This window comes from Trachinotus anak, unplaced genomic scaffold (assembly GCF_046630095.1).
Source record: "Trachinotus anak isolate AG129_WGS33_773 ecotype Australia unplaced genomic scaffold, CSIRO_AGI_Tana_v1 ptg000034l, whole genome shotgun sequence".
NCBI classification, from domain to species: Eukaryota; Metazoa; Chordata; class Actinopteri; order Carangiformes; family Carangidae; genus Trachinotus; species Trachinotus anak.
The window spans coordinates 2,260,050-2,277,969 of NW_027273885.1; the positions used below are offsets into that span (position 1 = coordinate 2,260,050).

Consider the following 17,920-nt stretch of genomic DNA (forward strand, 5'->3'; position numbering starts at 1 on the left):
GGTCGGTTTCTCGAGTAGACTGACGACAGAAACTGGATCCTGATCAACAGTTAACAACAGGTCTACACTGAGGAGCGGCACTGAAACTCAATCTCGTGTGGTGTTTCCCTCCCGGGTCAGGGTCAGTTTGTAGTGGTTGAAGTCTTCGTGATGTCAGAGCTCCGCAGTGACAGCAGCAGCTTCCTGCCGTTGGACTGAGACTCTGACTCCAGATCAGATGAATCTTTGGGCTCGTGATTGAACCAGAGTCCCGCCTGGTGTCTGAGCCACGTCCAGTCACCAACATGAAACATCAGTGAAGACCAACTTTAGCAGCTTCGTTGTTAAATCATTTGTTACCAAGTGTTTCCATAGATTCAGAAACACTGACTTTGATGTATTTATATGTACACACACACTCACTGAGCACTTTATTAGGAACACCACGCTGACAGCAGGTGGTTCCTCTCTTTACTCTCAAACAGCCTCAGATCTTCATGTTGACTCCATCACATCATCTCTGCAGATTTGACAGCTGCACATTCATGCTGCCTATCTCCTGTTCTACCCAGACTTGGGGGGGCACTGAAGTTCACTGAACCGGTTCCATCAACATGACAGTTTCAGACTTTAGCTGTTTGACACGGAGCATCATCCTGCAGGAAGGAGCCTTCAGAGGATGCTGGTGTGGCCATGGACAAGGTCAGCAACAATACTCAGACCAGGACTGACCGGTATTAAGGCCCAGAGTGGGACAAGGAAACACCCCACACCCCCACACCGTCAGCCTGGACTGTTGACACAAGGCAGGTCAGCTCTCTAATCACTGCACTGCTGCCACATGATTGGCCGATAACTGCGTGAATGAGCAGGTGTTGCTAATAAAGAGCTCAGTGAGTGTATGTAACATTTTCAGACTTGTAATAATAAATGTAGTGGATCAGATTTGTGAGTCTTTACTTTGAAATTTCAGGATCATAACGATGAGTGTCAGTTGTATGTTGCCATGGCGACAGGTTGTCAGGAAAAAATGCATCTCGGGAACAGTGAATTTTGAGACTTTCCAAGTCTTTTCCAAGAGATCCAGTGTGAAAAGTTTGGGACCTCATTTTGAAATTCCCGGTTCGTCGCAGCGAGTTGGTGGAGAAAAGTCGAGCACAAGGAAACCGCCTCTCCTCCGTCCTGGTGGGAGGAGCAGCAGCTGTGGACGGAGACCCCACAGAGGTCCACGTCTCGTGGCCACCGGGCTGAGTGGACCTGCAGGGTGCTCTGTCCCCCACCGGGCCCCCCCCCCCCCCCCAGACCTCCTCTGCTCTTTGCGGTGATATCACTTATCAGTCTGTACTGCCCTTCCCTCCCCTCCCTCATATTGTATCCAGACAAGAAACCTGCTGAATGAACTCTGACCTACAGCCGGGGTGTCAGTGAGAGTCAGAGCAGTTTAAACCAGTGTCTCCGTCCGTCCCTCCACAGCAAGATGATCCAGAGTCGAGGTGCAAAGGCCCAGAGCGAAAATTAAGGTCGAATAGGGGAGGGAAAAAAAAAATATTGGCTGCACCTTTATTTAGTTACAATATAGATTTTCTTTTAAAAAATTTTACAAGTACCTCCTCCTGTCCTCCTTTAAGTTCTTTTTGTGTACAAGTATAAGGAGAGGGAGGGGGGTCGTCTTATTTTGAAGCAGTGCTGTTCCTGTAGATTATGCCTGCAAACGATTTTTAATTTCTTTTCAAAAAAGGAAGGGGGGGTGGGGGGGGGGGTCGACGACAACAACAAAAAGAAAACAACAAAAACAAACAAACAAACAAAAAAAAAAGAAAGAAAAAAAAAAAAAAAAGGAAAAACAATCTTCTTAGATCCAGTGGTGGGGCTGGTGGGGCTGGGACCACAGGCGGGGGCTGGGCCCAGACTGCTGACCACGAGGGGTGGAGGTGTGGAGGTCAGAGCGCGTTGGTTCAAAATCCATCCACCCAAGATCCCAGGCCTCTCTCGGCCAGAGTGCGGTTCACCGAGATCACCTGGAGGAAGACGCACATTCAGGTTAGACAGACAGGCAGACAGGCAGACACTGAACAGCAGTGTAATTCTATCAGGGCGACAGAGTCGTGTCATACTCACAATCTGCTGCTTTGGGTCGTCATTCACTCTACTTTGTAAATTTAATTCAACATTAAAGGGGTTTTGTCTTTGAGACAGTGGAATTTGTCAGATGCTTTTATCCGAGTGAAGGACATCACTGAGCTTCAGTGCAGTAGGAGACCTTGGTGTAAATACTAAGTACTACATCTATTTCAAGAGTGCAAGAAGATGAAGTGAAGAAGTTTACAGTCAGTGCTAGTTAGAGATGTTTTGGTGTTACAGAGCAGCTGAGGTTCTGTAAGACAGAGGGGGGCCCCTGCTCTGACTTCAGGAGACGTGTGCAGGGATGATAATGAAGGAGCATAAACCTGTAGATGGGTGCAGACCCAGAAGTCACTCTGAAGGCAAACATCAGTGACTTCAATTTGAACTGACTGACTGATTTTTATTGTGAGGCATCTGTGCAGAAGATCAAAGTTTAACTGACAGATGATCATCAGTAAATTAAATATAACAGCAAAGTAGAAACAAATGGAGAAAAGAAGAACATTATTTTCTTATGTCACACTCATCAAGTCTGTTTTTAATGAAATAGGAATGACTCTGTTGCTGTACTGATGTGGAAACAGACATTAGCCCGAAAACATAATAACAGGAAGGAAGTGGAGGAAGTGATGTTTGTATTCACAGCATCAACAGTGGATTAAAACAGGATCAGAACTTTAGTTTATTTGCTGTTTGCTTTTCTGGATTAAACCTGCACTGAATGTAACATGATGCCATTAATTTGTTAAAAGGTCCTAACTGTCTGCAAGAAGCTAGAAACGCGTAAGAAAATTGTTCTCCACTTCCAATTTTTTCCCTGCACTTTAATTAGATATTATCTGTTATTATGCTTTTTACCTCTGTTTTTATGCTTCTTCTATTTTCTGTTAAGCACACTGAATGACCTTTGTGCATGATAATACAAATTAAGTTGCCTATTTCAACTACAGTTTACGACTGGATAACCCTGATGAAGGCCACAAGCTGAAACATGTCGGTCTAACGATAAAATTCTGCAAGTGTTTCGACCTCTTTAGACTTTTTTTTCTTTCTCCATTCTCCTGAAGTTGTGCCAGAAACCTCTAACACTACCTGTGCAGGTGTGCAGGTAGTATCAAGACAGTCATTTGCAGAAGGTGATACATGCATCATACCTCATCTCCGACCATGTTCCACAGGTGGACCAGTGGGAGGCCTGTGTTGTTGTCATAGTTCGATACCTGCACACAAACAGAAAGACAAACAGCCAATCAGAGATGAGAAGCGACGTTCTGGAGAGGATCAGCTGTGGACGGTGGTCTCACCTGTGCGAGCAACGCCACTCCTCTGGTCATCTCCTCCAACGCTGATGTGGCCTCAGGTGAAAAACGATCCTCTCCTGGTGAGAGACGTGTGGAATATGTCAGAACGACAAAATACGAACAGATCCACCCACATCATATCTGCTGCGCTCAGACGAATACATTTACACCTGGTTTTCAGACTAATTCTTTAGATAAGAGACACAAAAGTAAACTTTTCTAAATGAAGCCATATTGAAAGAACCGACACTAAATTAGCTGGAAACACTGGTGTTGAATTACAAACCTGGAAGAGGAGCGATGTTGTCAAGCAGGACTTCTGCACCTTGAAATGGTAGTGTTACAAAATCAGACCTGGAAAATAAAAAAGGAGCAGTTTATGAAAATTACAGTCTACACAGATATTAAGACAATATTTTCTTGAATATGGTAATCTAACATTTTGGAGCTTTTACTAATTTTAAATCTACACTGACCCTTTATTCGGGATTTTGTTGAGCCACCAGAGCAGTGGGCTGGAGACTGGTTTTCAGAATACTTGGATCTGATACTTGATTCAGTTACATCTGATAAAACCAATGTTACATAAAGTGCTTCTCGGAATTTATCCTGAGAAATTTATTCTACACTCAGCAAGCGAACAACACTGTTGTTCCCTTCAGTTGAACTGTAAAGTTCACACCATCAGCTAAACTGTAAACACATTAAAAAAATATTTAAACTGCAAAATGACTAATGCACGACCTCTCAGGGTTTCATAGTTATGCATGTTTGAAATAAAGCTACAGACCTGCAGCACCAGGTGCTCAACTAATCTTCACTTTGTGCACAGACAGGTCAGAAGCTGAAACTAGTTCTTCTGCACTGTTTGTGTTGACATCAGCCTGACATCTGCAGACAGATGTTGGCTTCGTTCACAGACTGAATGAAGTCTAATCCCTTTTTAAAGATATTTGAAGCATATTTCACCTAAAATATCAGAAAGCATCTGTGTACTGTAGCTTTAAGAAATGTGCGAGTGAAAATGTGTCATTGGTGATAAAGTAATTACATTTACAACAGGAAAAAAACTCAATGAAAAATAAAAATGATATCAAAGCATTTCTGTGGTTTTATTCTCACACAAGCAGCTGGTGGCTCTGAGTCTCAGACTCGTCTAAATTCCGGTTCAACAATCTGCCCCTAGATGGCAGAACAATAGCCCCCTCTACATTCTACTGGCCCCTACATAGCAGGTGAACGTAGTTGAGAAGATCACTGGTGCTTCCCTCCCCTCCCACCTGCTTAGCCCACAAAACAACCAGCACTGTGAGTGAGTGAGTGACCCCACCCAGCCCTCACACAGCCTCCTCAGGGCCCTCCCCTCTGGGACAAGATGCCTCTGAACCTGCTCCAGACGGGAGTCAGGATGCTGAACGCTCTAAAGTCAGGACTGAGACTCACCTATTCCACTCCCCACCCCCTCCCTACACCTCCCACAGCACCAGCCAGATAAACATATTACCTGCACATCTCGTCACCACTACCTGCTCTACCTTTCTTCATACGTGCCTGGTTTTAACAGTCACTCACCGTATTTGCCGTAGTGAGTCGATCTTAACTCTGTCGTAGCCTCCGTAATCAACATATCTGATCTCCACCTCGTTTGTCTCTTTGTAGAAGGTGATGACCTGAGCTCTCCACCAGGCTCCCTCCACCGCTGGAGCTGCACAGATCACACCAACTGGAACGAACACACACACACACACACACACACACACACGACTGTTAAAGCTCAGAGCAGCAGCACAACAACAAAATTAAATACGACACTAGTGCAGTTTTACTTTTTCCTTAATTTTCACAAGGTGTATTTTTTTAAAATTCTCTCCCAAACAAAGCTTTAATGCAACTGGGAGATTTGTGACCATGCTGTGTGACCATGGTTACCTTCAGCAGGTGAGGGCAGGGCCGGGGTGCCCGGCTGGGAGTAGCAGAGGAACATCTGCTGGTCGAGGCTCCGCAGAGCGTGGTAGGTGGGGTGAGTGTGCTGCTGGACGAAGATGTGACCAGCGGACACGATGTTCACCACGATCACTTCAACTGTCACTCCACTGGGGAGCAGAAGCTGAGGAGACAAAAGGACAAGACAGGAACTGTTATTGTCCAGGTCAAGGTTTCCACCGACCACAACTCCCACACAGTTGCACCAACTAAAAATCAGTTCTCCAGATTAATGGTGGCAGAGCAGCCGGAGGGCCCATCCTTACCCAGGAGGTCATGGGAAGTGATGGCAACGTGAGCGGGGGCGGTGGAGGTGCATAAAGGTTCGTCAAGTCAAGATCTTTAAACTTCTTCCCAATCAGTGACAGGGCTTTGTCAACCTGCTGCTGCGTCCCTGGACAGAGAGAAAACACAGTTCGAAACAAGCCTCTGTGAAATGCTCCGATTTTTCTGGATTCCAACGTGAATAAATTCCCTTCAAAAGACACTAGGGGAAGAAGTGGGGACCTGGTCCAGCTAACTCACCCTCTATATGACAGATCTGGAACTCCTGTGTATAAGGCAGGGTGGAGATGTAGATCTTTGCACCAGAGTTCTGCTTGAGGAAACTCACAAACCTCCCTTGCTTCCCGATTAACCTCCCAACAAGATGCTGATACAGGAAGAGAGAAGAAATGAGACAATGTCAGAAGGACAGGTCACAGTGGTCACCTGTCCACCACACCCTGAGAGCCAAACCACAATTCAGACTTTTCTTAACAGAAATAACAAAAAACAAAAAACTAATTCCCTTTACATTATTAGCATGGAGTCAGTTTTGTCTACTGAAAAATATAAAAATATTTCTGAAATATTAAAAGGTCCCACACAGTCTAAAGGTAGATGTCCATGTGTTTGTGATTATAAAGCAGGTCTAGGTTCTATATTAATACTGTGAAAGTATCAAAGCCTCAGTCCACAGAGAAATGCACACAGCCTGTATTCAGAAACTGAGCCTTAAAACCAGCCGTCAGGACTTCTGGAACTTGTGACGTGACTGTGATGTCATAACTGAGCACTCACTGCTCTAAGCCCCGCCCACCTGGACTAACCAAACAGGCCTTTTCTCTGAGTGTTTACCTGAAATCTGCTATATTTTTTATTGGATCGATCAGAAAACAGTCAGCCAATCAGAAGAGAGGCTCAGATCCTCTCCTCTGATTGGCTGACTGACCTGCTGTTACTAGAGCTCCAGAGAGAAGCCTGAAAGAGGAGATGTAAAACTACACTGAGATGGTTCCTGGTTCTTAAACCACAAATCTATCTTCTGATGGAGATCAACACTTCAGATAAAACACTGAAAATTCTCAATATGGGAAATATCAGTAGTCTTATTTTTTCCATGAATTCTTAGTCTCATTGTAGCTACGAGGGTGAAATATCACGTCACACTGATGAGGTGTAGTTTGACGTCTTGTGTCACTTGTCCTGACTCACCTTTGGCACCTCAATCTCCCAGATGACGAGCTCAGAGCTCAAGGAGGCAGCGTTGTTGCTCTGGCTTTCCCCGACGCCCATAGTGCAGCCGCTGTCCACAGAGTCCATACTGTTCACATCAGAGCCTGGACGCGTAGACACATATTTAATCATCACCTTTAGCAGCAATATTCATATTTACAGGAACATAATGTTAACACACAGCCCACACAAGTATTTGAGTGCAGGTTTTCACATATGCTCCACTCAGAGCTGCAGTTCAGGGCCTGGGCTTCAGGTTGGTGAAATGTCCTCTTGGGTGCAAAGCACAACTAGCTACGCAAAAAACAGCTTAGGTAGGAGCAAAGAAGAGGTTTCTTGCACAACTTCACCTACTTCCACGGTGTATAGAGAACGGGGAAAAAAAATTCAAAGGAGGTCATTACTCTAGCAACAGTTGCAGGAAACAGAAGAACCTTATTAGATTGAGCTAGGCCAAGGGTCGGTAACCTCAAACACTCAAAGCGCCATTTGGACCCGTTTCCCACAGAACAGAAAACACCGGGAGCCACAAAACCCTTTTGACATCTAAAATGAAGATAACGTTTTTTACCTTTATGTGTAAAAAAAAAAAAAAAAAAAAAAAAAAAAAAAACTATAGTGTGTTGCATTTATGAAATCAATGAACTGCTGCAGAGAAAACGAAATTTTATTTCTGCATGCAACAAAAACATTTTGAACTCTGAAAAAAAAAAAAAGACGCTTGGTTGAAGGTTACTTTCAAATAAAACACTCAATGTCTATTTGAGTTCTCCTCGTCAGCAGTGAAAGCAAATGAATCTGCCCACATAGCATTAATTGTTCTGTTTTCTTCAAAAACTTTTCTTTTCTTGGATTTGTCCATGGTTGGCCTAACGGGGGTCAAAGCTCAATAAATCAGGTGCCGGCGGGTGTCACACATCAGAGGTTGTGACGCATATTTTGAGCGAAAAAAATTAAACACGTTTTATCACCATAATCTTCAAATTTAGAATAACATTAAATACTAACAAACTAAAATAAAATAAATTTAAATTAAATACTCATTATTTATTTTCCAAAGCCACAGGGAGCCGTAGCAGAGGGATGAAAGAGCCACATGAGCCACGGGTTGCCGACCCCTGAGCTGGGCTGAGAAGTTCTCTCACCTAAGAGTCCTAGAAGAAGATGGCTATGTGAACGACATCCTGACTTCCCACAATGACAGAAAGACTGATCAATGTCAAAGATGAAATTGAAGAGATACTGAAAGCCGGTGGGTTTTCCCTCAAACCAAGCATTGGGTCAAGGAAAAGTGGGAGGCAGGACAATGTAGCAGAGAATTTTGGAGCAGGGAAGTGAACTAGGAAAAGCACAGGACTCATAGTCCCAAAGCAAATCAGGGACAAGGACAACAAGGCCCTATGCAACAGTCAGAGGAAGAGAAGCGCCACATGGTGACCTCATCGACTTTTCAAAGAGGAAAGGAAAGACGAAAACAGGCCTGGGCCTCCTCAAACCACCAAACAGGAACTGTTGAGCCAAGTAGCTGGGCTCTATGGCCCGATCAGCCTGGTCTTGCAGACCAAGCAGGTCAGAAGAGTATTTCAAGAAACTGGGAGTGGAAGTCTTAGGCGAGACAAGGGGGACAAACTGCTCTCTGAAGGCCTCAGGGAGGAGGCCATAAAGCTGTTTGAGGAGTATTCTGAGCTCGGCCAGATCAAATTCCTCAGGAGCGTCACACCAGCTGGCTGGACAGGAAAACTGTGGGGAGTTGTGTTCTCAGATGGAAGTGACAAGTCCTATGGAGCTAAGATGTACCATGGGTGGAGAACAGACCAAGGTGTAGATGTTGGATTGGTTGAAAGGTGAGGCAGTCGAGGATGAGATCTGTGGTGCAATCAAGCTCAGAAAGTACATTTTTGCAAACAGACATGGAGAAATCCAAAATGGCCGGGTCAGTTGAAGACTGGTAGTGGTTCTAGAGAGGTTGTTGGAGGTTATGGCTAATGTCAGAGAGAGCATCAACAAGCTCCAGAGGAAGGCATTCTCAGAAGCAGTGTCGAGCTCAGGTAAAGGAGAACCACCCTGCAGGAACCTCCCATAACCTCCCAGACTTCTAGATCCTCTCTTCTGATTGGCTGACTGACCTGTTGTTACTAGAGCTCCGGAGAGAAGCCTGAGAGAGGAGATGTAAAACTACACTGAGATGGTTTTTGGTTCTTTTCAAATAAGAAATGCCAGAAAAGTGTAAAATAAATATGGGACCTTCAAACTATGAGAGTTATCTATAGATATTTGTCATGTTTATAAAAACTCAACATTATTACTGATGTTTTACTTGATCACACCTGACAAGGTAAGAGGTCAGGTATCATAAGCTAAGAGATATTTATTACATCACTCTTCCACGCAGTCACAGTCCAGATCACCCACAGAGCAGCTGCACCTCACTCAACACCTAGAACAGTCTACAACATCAGTCTCATGGTTTACGTGCAAGACAAATGTTTTACAGTCTTTGTTTGTGATGTGAAAACATCAGGTTTCCACATAGTGTGAGAAATAAAAAGTGGTTCAGTGGGTTTCTCCACTGTTGCTGCGTGTTGGGTTTCTCTCTGATATTCTAACATCTTGACCTTTCTCTGAGGAGGGCCTTGAGAATGTATTTTATGATTTGGTGCCATAACTATATACTATAAACTCTCAGAAATCAGTATTGGAAATGAAGTTTCAGTCTGGCATTACTCCTCAACACGTCTTTCACCAGTTCCCAGAATGAACAGATTAACGTCTCACCTCCAGACTGGTCCGTCTCCATCTCACATGTCCCGTGAGCTCCGTTCCTCAGGCCCATCCCGTTCAGCCCCTTTATCTCACACACAGCATCCACTGAGTTTTCTTCAGTCACGGCCAAACCCGTCGCCTCTGCGGCGCGCTCGTCCAGCGACTGAGGCAGCGCGGCTTCTTTCGCTGACAAGTTTGTAATTTGGATCACATCCATTTGGTTGTCAAACATGCTGTTCTGGAGGTCCTCGCTGCTGATGCCATCCTCAGAGTGGCACGTGCTGCAGGCGGAGTCCTCGGCCAGCACAGCTCCTTCATCGCCTTTCAGTTTCGCATTTAGCAGAGGGACACTTTGTGCTGCTTCATGCGATGGTGTTGGCCAGTGGCCCCTCTGTGCATTGTTTGTCTGATGTGCCCTTTGACTGACCTCAACAGGCTCCCATACTGGAGCCGAGGAGCATCCATTAGGCACCCCTTGCCGTTCCTTCTCTGTTGCCTCTCTAGACTCGCAGCTTGTCTGAGAGGAGCTTGTCGGTAGATGGTGGTGCTGCTGTGCCGCTGTGCTTGCCTCCTGCTGGGAGCATAGTCTGCTGCTAACCAGTGGCGTGCTGCTGCTGCTGAAGCCCGGCTGGCTGTTGTCTGTGATCTGGCACCTGGTGACACCAAGGACCTCCTGGGTGGCTGCCGAGATGACCTCGCATATGAGTCCAGCTGCCAGAAGCTCCAGATCCTGCTCCTCCCCACTGCTGCTGTGTACCTGGATGCTCTCTGGGGTCACTGGTGTGGTGATGGCGTCTTGGACTGCGGTCAAGGCTGCAGAGGTCGGGTCCAGGGTGGCAGGTGTGCTCGTCATGTGTTGTTGGAAACTCTGCGTTGAGGGGGGCGTCTCTAGAGAGTCAGCCTCTGATGGGATCACTCTCTGCACTTTGGCTGGGGTAACTGCACAAACAATCATCTCATCTTGCGTATTACTGGTACCATGGTGCTTTGCTACTTCTCCCTCCGGCTCAGGCCTCTCTGCATCGGAAAGGTAGGCTGTTGTGGGGGAGGAGCTGGTGACTTGGTTAGACTGGCAGGGCACGATCACCTCTTCTACCATGGCCTCTGGAGTAGGAACTGGATCTTTGATCTGGTGTTTCTCCAGCTCTGTTACCAAAGCAAGTGATGAGCTTTCCTCTGGGTCTTTATGGTCTTTCAGTGACACCTGCAGGCTGTCCTCTTTGCCAGGTGATGGCACAGTCACGACTGGGGGTTTATGGACTTCTTCTGGACTTTGTTCTGGTGAAGGTGCTGCTTCACTGTCCTCCTGCACATGGATGCGGGAAATACTTTCATGTTCTGTTCTCTGGCTCGTCACCTTTGGAGGTCTGTGGGTGGGGCGTTCTGTGTCATTTGTGGGGGATACAGTGGCTTTCTCGACCAAACCATTGCTACCCTCTGATGGAGATGTTCTGAGGCCCACAGGAGTCGGAGCCCCCTCTGGGCTGTCATGAGCGATGAGCCGCTCTTTCTTCCGCGAGATGTACCAATACCAACCGATCAGCGCGAGTACTCCGGGCAGTGTGTAGGGTACAATAGAGCGAAACCTCAGCGGCATTTCCTCAGAGCACTAGCAGCTACACCTGAAACACACAAAGACACAGATTTGTATTAGTTCAGGGACATCGGACACTGAAAATAATTTATACCAGATACGCTACAACTAGGGTCTGCCTGTTGATTGCACATCGATTCAAGGACTAAACTTAATTTTACCCTTTAATTTAGTCTTTCACCTGATGTATCCTGGGAAAATACAAGATCCACTTTCACCCTGAGGCTATGTCCAAACTAATATGTTCTCATTTCAAAACAAAAACAAAGAGTTTTAAAACTAAAATGTAGTGGTGTGGACTGAGAAAGACTCAAAACCAAATCTGCTGAAATGCTCTTGAGAAAACAACAAACACATTTACACGACAACTTACCAACTATGCTGAGGTCATGAAAAGTTTAGAACCTAAATATGGGGTTATGGTGCTCACAGGACTGAGTCTTCAGTGGGCTCGTAAAACTATAGAGGACTTCACAGTACAGACGTCCTGATGAGATTTTTTTTTTGTCTCCAATCCCAACTCAAATATTTTAATTATTGAGTATCAGCCAATATATGCTCCACAGTAGCCTAAGAACTCCACAACCAGTTGGGACTCAGCTAATTTCTCTTCTCTGTCTATATATGGCTGTCTGGAGAGAGAGAAAGAGACAGACAGAGACAGAGCACAGTCCAGAGTTCCCTGGACTTTTGACCTCCACGGCTGCTGGCTCTGCCACCTGCTCTACGTAATCAGCTGCTTGTCCTCTGCAGAGCAGCAGCAGTTCTGGGAAATATTTTCAACATGGAGTAACAACAGAAAGAGCTTTAATTTCTTGTGTGAGAGCAAGAAAATAAAAGGTGACAGTTAATGTGTGTTTATAACCTGAAACTCACACTGTGCTATTTTCATATTAAGTGACACCATTTGGAAAACTCCCTGGTATCCTGTTACTTATTGTAAGGCCTGACAGCTCCACAGTACTCCATGAATTCAACAACCAGAAGGAACTCTTCAGCATTTAGGCTGGAGGGTGCAAACACATGAAAGTACTGAGGCTGAGGCCCTTGTCTTGAATAATAAATAGCCACAAAAACTCATTCCCAATGAGGTGGGAAAGACTACACCATCCACACGTCGGAGTGATGCATTGATGATTAGATTGTTATGTACAAGTGCACAAAATTGCAAGACAATTTCAAATGGACAAAAACACCATTTAATAGGTTGTATACATGCTGTGCATATGAACAAGTGAAGAACAGAGCTTCTTGGGGTTTAATACTAATTTCAGTGATGATATATTCTGGTCAAGGGGTTTATGAAAAACACATTCATGCTAAATGCATGCCAGGCTGAGTAGATGTCCCCTTTTCAGCATTATAAAAAAAAAAACAAAAAACATGTGTTTACATAAGGCGTCAGTGTCAGAGTCTGTGAGGTAAAGAAAAAACAACATTAATGCCAGACTGTTGTGCCAAAACTGATAGTACATATTTTCTTTTTTACTCATTTGTGCTAATTTCCTCCAGTGATTGATGCCACATGGAAAGTGTTTAGTAAAGCATGAAGACAAGTATTAATAAGATGAGGTTTTGCAGCTGTCTGCACCACCTGTCTCACAACAGCTCAACAAGCACTGAAAGACATTTAGCGTCATTGGCTGAAACAACCATTGAAGTCATCAGTGATTGGATAAAACATTAATATTGTGATGTGTGGTTCAGCCTCAGATAGGTAATCAATCAATTAAGTCACTGGTACTTTTGGTCAAAGCTACTGTATTCACTGAAGTGCTATCAAGTGGTACATTTAAGGTTGCACAAACATCCAAGAGGAAAAATTGTGCCAAACAGCCCCTTTGTTTGAAGAAAAAAAAAATAAAAAAATCAAACAAGTATGGACACGGAGACTATGTGGATTTGGCAATTAGTTGCATTACAAAGGTTGCTGTTGCATGTCGGAGCGTCCCTGAATGCACCAAACTGCCTGTTGCTGCATGACTACAGGCTGATCCTGAAGATAAAGCATTATTGTAATGTAGATGGGCAAGCAGCGACTATCATACCTCAACATGCAGTTTGAAATAGTGTAACTGCTGTACCTCCTTAGCATAAACAATACATGCTTTTCCTCTACAAAACACAACTCGAATTTAAATTGTCGCCAAACCCGCTGCTCTGCCTTTAATTACTCAACAGATCTCCAAACAAAACTCAAGGTGCAAAGCACAACACTTCTATTAAAGTTAAAAGGGCCGTTGCTTACAAATGGATGAAAAGGCTGCAAGCAACAGCCGCTTAAGACTGCGCTCAAAACCTGCAACTTGTCATTAAGGTGAGCAGCACCTTTAATCATGCAATTCCTGACATATGAAAATCCATTTGCATGGCAGCCTCTGATCACAGTTGCTTACAACATGCAGGGCGCAGTTATACGGCAGTGTGCCACCTTTATGCCTTGTCGGTTTACTTTATGCTCCAGCTAAATATAGCATTACATTAGCTTTGACGTTAGGATGTACGTGAAAAGCTAGTAGACCATCAACTTCTGTGCTCTACATCAAAATCATTTCAGAGTTTGAGAGAGTGAGGTCTCAACAGAGGTGCAGGGGTCCTCCAACCCCAGAGTTACTAGAAACTACTTCAGTGAGGGTGTTAAAAATGACCGCAGTAACTGAAGCCTTCACCTCCGTTGCTCAATGCACAACACAATTCAATATCAAATCAACAGCTGCACCTAAACTAAAACTGATGAGCCTGTGTGTATGAATGTGCCCATGAAATGGTGGCCCACACTCCATTCACCTTGGACAAGGTTAAAATAGAAGTTACAAGCAGTCGAACAAATCTAGAGCACTGCTTACAGGACAGCCTGGTGTTCCTCGCCGCCTTTGCTGACCTTACAGCAGGGATCCAGACTGTGACCTTGGCAGTTCAGATGGAGGAGTGGCCACACTCTATTTGCATATTAGAAACCTTCCAACATGCTGAGGACTGGCAGCCTAAGCAGCTTGACAATGGCACTGCCTCGGTCTGCTGTGCCATACTATCAACAGCCTGTCACTCAGTACTAACCTGCCGTGCTGTTACTCAGTTTCTACCAGTCTTGCATGATTTAACAGGTAATTTAATTTCCCCCGGACTGATCAGCAGTAAGTCAGTGACTGCTGAGTTAAATCAGACATGTGCACAGCCCAGTTTACTGTGCTGATACCTGTGAAACCCCACTTTGTTGGTATTATTCGTGCACACCGTTTGCTCGTACCGGAAACCCCTTCCTTAAAGGTGACATTTTACAACCATGGACACCCAGGTGGAGAGTTGCCTGTGAGCCGAATTGTAGTCTGTCCCCTGTTGCACCACAATCCACGTAAAAAACCAGTACAGGCTTTCTGAAGTCTGCGTCTATCGATAACGCATCGATAACGCATCGATAACCTGTCTAATTTCGCATGAAGTCCGTCCAATAGACGGGACAATAAGAAGGTACATGCAGTCAAGTTTCCACTTAACTAGCGTCGATGTTAGCTGCTACAACAGCATGCTAATCCTGAGTGGAGCCGACAGAGCCAGAGCCCAGAGAAAACGACCCCACGACCCCGACGAGAAATGTGCAGCTCGACCCTGCGGGTTGTGTCGCACATGGGGGGTCACAACACCAACTTCCAGGGCGAGTTTCGCTCTGACAGCTGATAACACACACGATGAGACTGTTGGTAGCAATGAAGAATCCCCATCATACTATTTAAATACATACATCAATAAAACAGTCATGACATACAGCGGCTAACGGATTAGCTAGCCACGGCGTGACACTGCACCTGGAATCCGGGCGGTTTAAGGTTTCCTCGCAGCGGGGCAGGACGGCTGCGTTATGCACATGGAAATGAGACTTCAGCGCTTTCCCTCCTGACAAACCACTCGCTTCACCTTCGCATGTTTCAAAACACCACCTCTGCTGCAAACCCGGGCTCCTCGGCTCACACAGCGCGACGCATCTGAGACAGAAAACACACAAACCCGGTGCCCGGCGAGTAAACGGGCAGTGAGAATAATTTACAGAAACTGAAACTTAATATGATCAGCTCCGTGCTCAGTTTCGACGCCGAATTTAGCAGAAAGCAACGGACTTTCACATAAGAAGTTATTTCAAGTATTAAAATGCGCCACGTTTTGCCAGGGGGGGTGGTAAGTGCTGAATGACGGATATGTGTAGGGAGTTTGGCGTAACATTGTCTGGCTGTGACCTAACGCTACTACCGGGATAAAGCGTGGCTGAACGGGAGGCCGCGGTGCAGGGTGTCCGGCTTTTAGCGAGCAGTTCAGCCATTATGTTGTTATAAAGCCGACACGTATGAACACAATCACGAATCTAAATGTCGGAGCAGCTCAGCGTTCACCCCCCGCCGCGTCATCTCCGGCCCGGCGACCATGACCGGCGGTCACACGGTTCAGCCTCGTGTCGGAGCCGGTTCAGAGCTTCACTTCGCGGACGGACCCTCCGCCAGGCCCCGGCACGAAGCCATTGCATAACTCGGCTCTAAACGCAACCACATGCGGAGGGCAGGAGCCAGACTGCCGCGGGGTTAAAGGACATTTAAGCCAGAGAGCCTCCGTCCTGCCTGGGCCGCAGCCCTCCACGTTAGCCTGCTAGCCGGCCTGGGGGGGGGGGGGGACAGCCTGCGAGCTTTAGTTTCCATCCCTGACACGGGTTGGGAGAGGTGGGGAAGGTGTGTTTCACGGCGTGCGTGTGCTCCAGCCCCGAGAGACGGTCCCCGCGAAGTCTCCTGAGCGGGCATGATGCAGGCGGCGACACGCTAGCATGCCCCGTCCCCCCGGAGCTCCTCTCCGGACTCCCTCCGGTTACTTACGGTGTTTGAGGTTCCTCGGTGCCGCCACGATGAGAGCGATGTGGAAAGTGTGAGTTTTTCAAACGTGTCCCCGTGGAAAGTCAACCTCTCCTCCCCACGTGTTAACCGACTAGCATCAGTCTTAAAAAACAGACTAAACAGCTGGTGAAGTCTCGCGAGATTTCCGCGGGCAGGACGTCCGTGTTCTCGCGTTAACTGAGAATGCAGTAAAGGCTCCGCGTTCATCCGACGGCGGCGGAGCACGCGGCCTCACGTCTGACCGTGAGAACTACATTAATGTGAAAGTCATGAAAGTCTAACTCACTGGTGCGAACATATATTTTCAGCAAGGTCTAAATCTGAATTCAACTATCAAAATATATACAGATATATATATATACATATATAAACATAGTGACTGCAGCAGCAGCACAAGGTCAAACATGCAGAAAGCAGGGATATAACTAATAAACGTGATATGTCAACCAGCTGCTATATACAAAATTAGGATATTAACCCTGAAATGCCTGACCCCAGAAATAATGGACAGAAATTCTGATTTCTTGAATCTGGAACCTTTATTTGGCCCTTTCACAAAATTTGAAAAAAAAAAAAATTACAAAAAATTATTTGCATATAGGTTTTTCCAAATTTTATACACAAAAAATGATGTAATTATAACTTGCTTCAACAGATTAAGTGTTAATGTCAGAATATTACTAAAAATGTCAAAGAAAATGTCACTGGAAAATCGTAAAAATTGCAATTTTCTTGACCTTGATCAGTGAGTTGGGAACTATCTGAAGGTGGACAACCTGGATTGTCCCGTGTGCTGTGTCTGAATTGTTGTAGTGATAAAGGATCCACCAGGGGCTGGAAGACAATATAAGTTTTTACCATCAGGTGATGCAATAGGTCTCAGAAATGCTTGTATCAAATTTGATGCGTTTGGCTTTATAGGGTTAAGAAACATAAATAAATTTCAATTATGTTTTAAGTTGTTGAGGAGATGTATATCTGATCAGCTGACTGTAACTATCCCCCCTTGTGGTGAAGCAGAAAAGCTTCCAATTCACTTTAGTCAATTCAGTTGTACTAATTTTAACGTAGCCTACAATATCTCAAGGCACTTCACAGAGAAGGTCAAGACCCTACAGTGTTATACAGAGAAACACAACAGTTCCCACCATGAGACGGCACTTGGTGACGGTGGGGAAACCCACTTCTGAACCTGCAGCAGGGACAGGCCATGAACATGGTGCACACTTATCATTTCTCAGACTCTGTGGAAACCTGACGTTTTCACATCACACACGAACAAAGTCATTAAAATGCATCTCTTACAGGTCAAACATGAGAGAAAACACGGTCGGGGTGGGTGATCGTCTGCCTCGACCGGTCGGGTTGAGAGGAGAGAAATGGGGGAGAGATGGGTAACCCAGACAGCAGATGACGAGGGGGTGTTGCGCTGAGTCCTGTCTGTTAAAAAATGTGTTCCACTGCAAGTAAACACACACAACTCAAAGCAGAAACCACTGGACTCTGTAATAATTTCTAAGGCAAAGTACGACTTGGAAACAGTGCAATGCTCTTTGTCGGCTTTATCAATGATGATAAGTTATCTGACTGAGAAGTAGCATTCTCGATATCTGAACTTGTGGTCTTCTCTCCTTTGGCCTCAACAAACTGTTAAACTGCCTGCTGCTTTTAAAGGGTTAAAAGTGTGGTCACCCACTCAAACACCCGCCGCCACCCCCAGGCTCTATCTGATAAGAATAACATGTACTTGAATTGACTTTAAGTCTGTGTCGACTTAATATAAAGGAAAGAATTTCAAACAAGGCCAG

The 17,920-nt window shown here is 45.5% G+C and overlaps 1 protein-coding gene across 2 annotated transcripts; it reads right to left on the reverse strand.

The window, feature by feature from the left end:
• Window positions 1-1,525: 1,525 nt before the first annotated feature.
• akap1b (A kinase (PRKA) anchor protein 1b) lies at window positions 1,526-16,233 on the reverse strand. Of its 2 annotated transcripts, none has more exons than XM_071471585.1 (11): window positions 16,095-16,233; window positions 9,660-11,269; window positions 6,864-6,988; window positions 5,913-6,039; window positions 5,654-5,781; window positions 5,334-5,511; window positions 4,977-5,127; window positions 3,691-3,758; window positions 3,408-3,481; window positions 3,258-3,323; window positions 1,526-1,997 (listed from the first exon to the last, which is right to left on the reverse strand). In XM_071471585.1, exons 2-11 carry the CDS (start codon window positions 11,242-11,244, stop codon window positions 1,935-1,937), a joined length of 2,565 nt encoding a protein of 854 aa, XP_071327686.1. In that variant the 5' UTR covers window positions 11,245-11,269; window positions 16,095-16,233; the 3' UTR covers window positions 1,526-1,934. The 2 variants fall into 2 exon arrangements, with proteins under 2 accessions (XP_071327686.1, XP_071327687.1); XM_071471586.1 differs by lacking the exon at window positions 16,095-16,233 and adding an exon at window positions 15,045-15,182 and having other exon boundaries at window positions 1,786-1,997.
• Window positions 16,234-17,920: the final 1,687 nt, after the last annotated feature.

Excerpts from the sequence above, each read along its gene's own strand:
- akap1b (XM_071471585.1), bottom strand. The coding sequence starts at position 11,244 with ATGCCGCTGAGGTTTCGCTCTATTGTACCCTACACACTGCCCGGAGTA. Across the intron at positions 6,989-9,659 it reads GGAGACGGACCAGTCTGGAG|GCTCTGATGTGAACAGTATG; the intron begins GTGAGACGTTAA and ends CTACGCGTCCAG. Across the intron at positions 1,998-3,257 it reads GGAACATGGTCGGAGATGAG|GTGATCTCGGTGAACCGCAC; the intron begins GTATGATGCATG and ends GTCTTCCTCCAG.